We start from the raw sequence: 9,196 nt of genomic DNA on the forward strand, positions 1-9,196 counted from the left end.
AGTGATGTACTTTGTCTGTTAATTGTTGTTGTTCCCTACCTTGATCCATGGAAAGAAGCAGGTAAGAAATTATTATCATTATTAAAAGTTAAGTGATACCTTTAAATATAGTTTAACTTTAAAAATACAGACAAGGAGACTCCTGAGGAATTGTCTCAAAATATCACAGCATGACCAGCATTTCTCACTGTGAGGATAATTTTATACATGTAAATATCACTCTATCTCTGAACAAATTGTCCAAACAGTTGTTAGTTTCAAATAGCATGAAACCTCTATAGACAGTGTAGGGATTTAGTTTTGGCTTGAAGACTCCAGCTCCAGTCCTCTGTGAAATCAGATGACATCAATGCTCATGTGTACCTCCACCAGTGTCACCAGGCCAAAGCTCTGTATGGAGTTTCTCTAACTAGCAATCCAGCCAGGAACCCAAATTCTCTCTCAACAACCTGACCATGTGGAGGAATGGGACACTCTTAGCTTCCACCTATGATTGCCAACTTCATGTACCACCCTTACTTCCACATGAAAAAAGGATGGCTGTAGGGCAGTGGTTCCCAACCTGGGGTGACAGTTTCACAGGGGTTGTCAAGGACCCCCCTCAGAGCACCACTTCCCAAACAAAGGGCCTCCAAGCTAGGCCCATTAAAGCAGCAGCCACCTACAGGCCCCTCGCTTGCTTAGCAACTGCCCACAGCATCCCCTTTCCTTCCTCTCTCAGGAACATAAAGCTGTGCAAAAAGGAAGAGAGACAGCTCAGCCAATGAGTTCCAGTTTCACTTTGAACCACTGCCTCTCTTCCCCTCTATCATAATGGGGCTTTCTGGGCAGGTTTCTCCAGAGAGGGTTTGCCATTGCCATTCTCTGAAGCTGAGACAGGGTGACTTCTTCCCCAAGGCTCAAGGCAAACCTATCATGGGGCTTTCTGCACAGGTTTCTTCAATGGGGTTTGCCATGGCCATCCTCTGAGGCTGTTTTTGTGATTAATCACTATGCTTTATGTATGTTCAATTTGTAATGATGAAAATACAATTCATATCGGTAGCAAAATTAAAATCATGAAGTAGCAACAAAAATAATTTTATGGTTGGGAGTCACCACAACATGAGGAATTGTATTAAAGGGTCACGGCATTAGAAAGGTTGGGGACCCCTAGAGAATCCCCATTGTTATCTCTTAATCACAGGCTGGAGGAAATAGCAGGGCATCCTGACTTTTGTCTGACTCTCTCTAGTCAATGGGGAAAGGGAGTGAGGAGAAGGATGACTTGGGAGACTTTGAGAGCAAGATTCTAATCCTTCATGAACTGAATTAGGCTCACAAATTGAAGCACCCTCTACACCAGTACTATACAAGTACTGGAAACACATTTATTTCTATGTTAGTCTGTGTAGTCAAATATCATTGATAGATACAGATCCAAAATTATACCGCAGAAATAATCCAGTTTGAGATCGCTTTAACTGCCCTGGCTCAATGCTAGGGAATCCTGGGAACAGTAGTTTTCTGTCGGAAATTTCTGGTGCCACAATCAACTACAGTTCCCAGGATTCTCTAGCACTGAGTCAGAGCAGTTAAAACAGTCTCCAATTATATTATTTCTGCAGTGTGTTTTGGACCACAGACTAATTTTATTTTACCATTTCTTTTGAGCACGTTATCATCACCCACAAGGTCCAGCATGCTTTGAAATAATGGTTCCAAGTACTAAAAGTCACTCACAGGGTGCCAACATAATGGCCAAGAAAACTTTACAGTAAGATGGTTAGGAAATCATTAATCACGCCTTGTTCTATCTTGGCCACTTTCCACTCTAATTTAATAGTCACCATTTGCAAGTGTCACCACACTTACTGAACACCACATCTGCCTGTGAAATCTTGTGTTTTTATTTAATTGCACTAGTTTCTCCTGTTTATAGGCGCATTCTCTTTCCTCCTCACATACTTTTTTAATACGCGCACACACACACAAGTGTCAGTTAATTTGGAAACATACAAGTAGCTCTCTGCTGGAGTTTGCATTCCTTTTCTTGCTAAGTTGTCTCCATGGTATTTACCCTAATGGTCACCTCTCAGTGTTTTTTAATCTCTGCTTATGTAGCCAAATTTCCTCTCTAAATTTTTCAAAGGATACCTCAGTTATGGACGAAACAATATTTTTTCGCTGTCACAAACAATTTGCGAGCAGCGCCTAGACACTGTTCCATGCGGGTCTCTTCTGAATACAGATTAACCTGCCTTTTGAAGCTTATGATGCCTTTAAAATACACTTTCTTCCCAGAGAAGCGAATCAGTTTCATGTTGAGTTATGCTGAATTTAAGGCTGAAGTAACTATTGGTAGATATTACAAATCTAAACCAGAATTAGTCTATATTAAGGCGCTTAGAAAAGTATAATCTTGTTGTCTAGTAGCATCCAATACAGAGAAGCCACCATTACCTTAAAAAAAACATAGACAGCAGAAGAAGCAATGTAAACATAGCTTCCTGTTAGATCTGAGCTAAAGCTTCTTGATGCTTTAGACTACCAGTACATCATAATCACTGACCATCTCCTGCTCCTTCAGGCTGCTAATAAATCCAGTTCAGCACCTCTGCAGGTCAGACTGGTCCAAAAGCTGACCTAAAACTGGGCTTAAATGTACCATATAGAACACAGAACAGGATTTAGTAAAATCATTAGAGGATGTAAGACTGGGAGGAACATATCTTTTTTGTTTCTTTCTTGGCAAACCAAGTCTAATCATCAACAGCTGCGTTCTAGATTTTCACAAATCCTAAACAGCCTCTCCAATTCCATTCATTCCATTTTACCCAATTCCACAACTACACCAATAAGTAAAGTAGTTCAATATAAATTCCATGAAAAATCCATCATTACTCTTCATGAGAAAAAATGTTGCTGTGTTTCAAAGAATTGGCACTCTTTCTGGGATGTGGCAACTGTACATAGTTATTCAAGTCATCCCAGATTAGGAAATTCCAGAAAATCTAGCAAGATATGTATTGCATATATCAACAATTTTGCAAGGAAAACTTCCTCTAAATTCCAAAAAAGCTTGAGAGTAAGGTTTTCAGAAGGCTGAGCTGATTTAAATGCATGCTTGCAATCCCACCTTGTTTGAACATGGTGTAGAATTTTTACCCAAGTATTGTCCCACTATTCAAGTACAGTGTTGCAAATCATTAGTAGCCCCATCTGAGGAAGACTGTAGTAATTTTTCTTTACAATTTTTATTGTTTTAACTTTTTTTATATTCTGGTTTTTAAGTGACTCTCTCTGGGAGCCAGCTTGGGTTCCACTTTGGGGAAAAGGCAGAATACAAATGAAATAAATGAATGAAACAAATAAATAACTAAAATAATACTGGGGGAAGGCAAGTGTTATGGGCTAATCTCTATATGACACAAAGATCCCAAACAGAAACACTTCAACTACATTAAACTTCAAATTGGACTATGTGAACATAAGTGGATGAAGTTTGATAACTAGATACATGATGGAGAGGGTAGAGTATGGCATGAAAATATATAAAGAGAGGAAAGGAAATAACTCTGTTGCACTCCTCTGAAGGAAGATCTACTGATAGCCTACCAATTATCTACATGTAACTGCAGGTGAAACCTAGAAGAAACCATACACTAAATTCCACTAACACATTAATGTACAAAACCTGCCAGTACAAAATATTCTAGTACCTCATGAAGAATTCCTCAAACAGCCACTTTACAGGGGTCTGAATATTAAGAAAGACCAATCACAAAGTGACAGGTATTTCTGTATCCATCCAAGAATAATAGCTTTGTAAGTATGATACTCTGTATGATAATGACCAGTCTCTCTTGCACTGCTCTCATCCATCTTGAGCAGAGGAAGAAAAATAGGCTTCCAAAAAAAACCACAAGTTCTCATATATCATCAGTAACTCATCCCAAGAGATCTCCTTTCCCAAATTCTGTCTTAAAACAGAGTAATCCAGTCTTCATGTCAGAGTGGGGTAGTGGTTTGAACATTAGACTATGACTCTGAAGACCTTGGGCAAGTCACACGTTCTCAGCTTCAGGGGAAGGCAATGGCAAACCTCCTCTGAACAAATCTTGCCAAGGAAACAATATGATAGGTTTGCCATAATAAGTTGGAAATGACTTAAAGGCACACAACACACACACAGTGTCAATTAACTACAGATATTTCACTCCTCTTTTGAACACAACATTCTCCAAATCAGTGGTCCGCAAAGTGTGTCCTTTAAGGGATTTTGGACTTCAACTCCCAGAAGCCTCAGCCATTTTGGCCAATAGTCTGGGATCCTGGGAGCTGAAATCCAAAATCCCTTAAAGAGCACAGTTTGGGGACCAAAGCAATATATTTTGTCTGGAATCAAAGAACTACCCTTTAGACTCTAAGGCAAAGCCAGAGAACCTCAACCTCAAATCCACAAAGTGAGGTAATACCCCTCACCCCACCTAAACCTACAGAAGACTTGTCCTCCAACCCAGAAATGAAACATCTGTAAACAATATTCCCTGAATACCTGTCCTCTTATTACAGGTTAGACTTGTCATGAAAACTAGTTCTTCTCTATTGTTTCAAGTCAAAAACAACCACCTCTCTGACAAGAACTCTCCCTTCTCAACAGAACATTTACTCTCCGCTCCTTCTGCTCCATTAGAAATTCTGCTTCCCCACAGCCCTAAACCAGAGTCATTATAGTGTAGTGGCTTGAGTGTTAGACGATGACTCTGGAGACCAGGGTTTGAATCCCAGCTCAGTCATGTAAACCCACTGGGTGACCCTTGGGCAAGTCACACACTCTTAGCCTCAGGGTATGGCAATGGTAAACCCCTTCTGAAGAAACTTGTCAAGACAACCCCATAATAAGTTAATTTTAGGGTTGCCATAAGCTGGAAACAACTTGAAGGTACATAACAACAACAACAACAACACTGAACCAACTTATTCTTTCTCCAAAATCTCACAAGGCCTCCCTCTCCAGGAATACTCAATACGATACACACCCAAAGGTGCATCCATAACACAAGATCTCAAGATGCCCACCTCAATACTTACCTGACTAAAAGTGATGGTGTGCACCCCTGAGATTAAACCATCAAGGGCCAGTATCCCCATTTTGCTCCCCCCAATACATCTCAGCCATCCAAATCCTTCTCCTCTTCTCTTCACATAACACCTTACTTCTCCACTGTTTCAAGTCAGAAACAACCTCTTATCTGACAAGAACTCCACAGAACACTTCTCCCAGAGCAGTCTCTCCTACTCCTTCATCATTAGAAACTCTACTTCCCTACAGTATTGAAGTAACATATCCTTCCTCCAAAATCCCAGAAGGCCTCCCTCTCAGTGTGATCCTCGTGCCAAGGGGCACCTCAAAGTAACTTTGCCCACCTCCAACACTTACCTGTCTGACAGGGATGGCCTGCATCCCTTAGACTAGACCACTTTGGCCCTCCACATTTTTTGTACTTCGCTTCCCAAAGTCCCTAGTCACCTTGATCAACAATCAGGAGGTCTTCAAGAATATAGCCATGTTAGTCTGTAGAATCAGTACATAGAGATCTTGTAGCATCTTTGAGACTAACTAAAGGAAGAAGTTGGCAGCATGCGCTTTTGTAGACTTAAGTCTACTCCCTCAGATGCATTTGGTGGCTTACCATCTGAGGAAGTAGACATAAGAATGTTGCCAACTTCTTTCTTTAGTTAGTCTCAAAGGTGATACAAGATCTCTTTACAGTCAGGAAGTTTAGGAGCTTGCGTCTAAAACACCTGGAGGACCAAAGTTTGGGAACCACTGGACTAGACCATCAAGCACGAGTACCTCCATTTTGTTCTCACCACCGCAACACACATCTCAGCCCTCCAAATCCTTCTCTTCCTCACCATCTACATCTAATATGTGGAGAGATCTTGTAGTACCTTTGAGACTCACTGAAAGAAAGAAGTGGGCAGCAGGAGCTTTCCTAGACTTCAGTCTACTTTCTCAGATGCATTTGGTGGAGTGAAAGCCAGGCACAGACATATACCATTCATACGTGACTATAAGTTGATATCATGTGTAAGTTGAGGGCAGGTTTTGGGGCCAGAATTATGTATTTTGATCTGACCGATGGATAAATCAAGGGTAAAACTCAGTGGCATATAACAAAGCATCTAAAGAATGAAGCAAAGGAAAACAATGCCAAAGAACTTCCAAAATTCCAGCAGACATCACTGTTTGTGACCACAGTAAAGGCTGAATGGATGAGAGAACAGAAGGGGGTTAGTGCTTCCAGGACAGATTATGCTCTTGCCTTTCACCAGGGGATGGTTCCCTTGTTTTATAGGAGTTAAAGAACAGGACTTACTTACATTGACACAATAGTAAGTCGAGCCCAGGTTCTTGGGAGTCAATTTTTGGACTAAAATTTCTAGACTTATACATGAGTATATATAGTTTATGCCCAGGCCCAGTGGTGGCCTTCACTCCACTGAAGGCACCTGAGAAAGTAGACTGAAGACCCCATACCGACAGGCCAAAATAAAGCTGCTTCGGGTCACTTTGGGGGTATGTTGTTTAAATGATGCATGCATCCTAAGAGGTCAGAAGCCATGCCAAAGCCACGCAACAGACCTAAGGACTGGAGCACAGCATTGGTGCAGCTTCCGGACTCTTAGGACGCATGCATCATTTAAACAGCATACCTCCAAAGTGACCCGAAGCTGCTTTATTTTGGCCTGTCTGTATGGGGCCTGAAGTCTAGGAACACTCGTGCTGCCAATTTCTTTCTTTCAGACTCAAAAGGTGCTACAAGATCTCTCTAGGTACTGATTCTACAGACTAATGCGGCTATATCTTTGACATCTCCATCCAAGTCCAGCACCCATCAGCTCCCCAAGTTCTAACCATCACTGCCCCCTAACCCCTACCCCCCTTCCCTGGGGAGCAGCCTGACCCAGTGCCCCCTTCTTTCCTCTCCTCATTCTTCCCCTCCTTCTCCTGAAGCCACCCATCCTTCGCCCCCTTCCCACCTGCCCTTCCTCACCCAGGCCTTCCTGCCATCGCCTCATCATCCCTGGACCGCACCCCTACTAGCTCCAGTCCCTCAGTACTCTTCCTTTCCACCACCTCTTTCTTCAGGGCACCCTCCTCCCACCATCCACAGGCATAATAAACTCACATTTCTCTCCACACGTCGACCTAGCCCCTTCCCTCCTTCCTCAGTCACTTGCATCCAATCCATTGAAACTCTCCCTTCCCACCTTCATCCACTCCCTTCCTAGACATCCTCTAACCCCCCCCCCATCAAATTGGGTCTCCTCTACACTCATAATACACCCGCATTTCTATCCAGACGTCTATCTGTCCCCCGTGTCAGCCACTTGCCTCCCCTCCATTGACACTCTCCCTTCCCACCTTCGCCCACTCCCTTCCTAGACACCTTCTACTCCCCTTCCATAAACCTGGGCCTCCTCTACACGCATAATACACGCACATTTCTATCCACACGTCTATATATATATATATATACCCTTCTTTTCGTCGTCAGCCACTTGCCTCCCTTCCATTGAAACCCTCCCTCCCCACCTCCTCTCCTCCCACTCCTTTCCTAGTAACCTTCTACCCCCCCCCCAATAAATTCGGGTCTCCTCTACACGCATAATACACGCATCAGTCTATCCACACGTCCATCCCCCTCCCTCCATCCTCAGCCACTTGCCTCCCCTCTATTGAAACTCTCCCTTGCCACCTTCGCCCACCCAACCCCCTTTCTCCTCCCTCATCAAGTCGCCTCTACACGCATAATACACGCGCAGGTCTCTTCAGACGAGCATAAGCGAACACGCCCCCTTCCCCTCCTAGGCTGCATCCAGACTGAAGGAATAACCCGCTTTTAACTCTTTCCTGGCTCAAAGGCTATGGAATTCTGGGAGTTGGAGTCTGTTGTGGGGCCCAGAGCGGAGCTGGCCCACAACAAACTCCAACTCCCAAAATCCCATCGCCTTTGAGCCAGGAGCGTCAAAGCGGGTTCCGTCTCCAGTGTGGACGCAGCCCTATAGCCTCCCTCACCTCCACGGCGGCCTCGAGCTTCCCCTCGAAGGTGAAGTCGATCAGGTCGGGCTTGAGGCAGAGTCCGTAATTGATGGGGCGCACCTCGGCCGGGAGACGCTCGAAGGGCCGCTTCTCCGGCATGGCAGCGGCAGCGAGATGGAGGGAGGAAGGATTAGAAGGAGAAAGAGAGAAGGAGGAGGAGGAGGAGGAAGAAAAAGAAGAGGAGGGCGAGGCTGTGGTGGTTTTGGTTGAGGAGGAGGAGGCGGCGGCGGCGGCGGCTACTGAGGCGAACAGGGAGGCCCAGCGCGCCTGCGCACTGACGCCCCCCTCCGCTGACAGAAGGCGGGGACACAAAATGGAGGGAGGTGGAGGAGGTGGTTGCGCGCGCAGCTTCTGCACAGACCAAACGCGCGCCCGAAAAAAGGGGCGTCGCGAGACCGCGCTGAACCCTCCGTGCCTCTGCTGCTGCTGCTCCTGCACAGACAGAGGTCGCCTCTGCGCGTTCTGCGCATGCGTATTCCTCCCCGCTCTCTTTCCCTCGCTCTCGCGCGCTCCTGGCTCTACTACTGTCGCCACCTTCTTCTCCTCCTCCTCCTCCTCCTTTTCCCAACAGAGTGCGCTGGCGGGATGACGTACGCGTCGCGGCGCCTGCGCACTCGGAGACGCCGACGCCGACGCCGAAAGAAGGGAGCGGGCAAGGAAGCGTCCGTAGGCCATTAGGTTTCTGCAACCAACACCAACCACCAACACTACCCGCTTTCCTTCTCTCTCTCTTTCAGGGCTTTCCCAAAGTCGCACTGGGGGAGGCATCGCGAGAGAACAAACGTGACATGAGTCAACTGGAAACTGGGGGCGGAGGGGAAGAGGGAGATGGTATTTTCGCGCACGCGCGTTGAAATCAAAGAAGGGGGAGAAAAAAGAAACACCCTCCGCTCCTCAGAGGGAGGCGGGGCCATTCGGGTTTAGGAGGCTTAGCGTTGGTTCCTCGGGAGACTTCTAGTGTGGCGCAGTGGGTTAAGCGCTGGGCTGCGGCTCCGCGAAGCAAGGGTTCGAGTCCCAGCTCCGCCACAGAGTGGTTTTTGGCAAGTCCACCATGATGGATTTGTATAGCGCAGTGTCTCATGAGAAGAACACTAAATGGCAGTA

At 45.5% G+C, this 9,196-nt stretch overlaps 1 protein-coding gene across 1 annotated transcript in view; it reads right to left on the reverse strand.

Moving 5' to 3' along the window:
• LOC149309095 (puromycin-sensitive aminopeptidase-like) overlaps positions 1-8,844 on the reverse strand; it is a 91,113-nt gene extending 82,269 nt beyond the window's left edge. Inside the window, exon 1 of the mRNA XM_089531780.1 lies at positions 8,069-8,844. Coding sequence (XP_089387906.1) covers positions 8,069-8,767 — 699 coding nt within the window. The 5' untranslated portion in view covers positions 8,768-8,844. The remainder of the gene's footprint in view (positions 1-8,068) is intronic.
• Between the last annotated feature and the right edge of the window lie 352 nt (positions 8,845-9,196).

The sequence above is a fragment of the Sceloporus occidentalis genome, unplaced genomic scaffold, assembly GCF_023333645.1.
Source record: "Sceloporus occidentalis isolate IW3139 unplaced genomic scaffold, rSceOcc1.0.p SCAF_7, whole genome shotgun sequence".
Taxonomy (NCBI): Eukaryota; Metazoa; Chordata; class Lepidosauria; order Squamata; family Phrynosomatidae; genus Sceloporus; species Sceloporus occidentalis.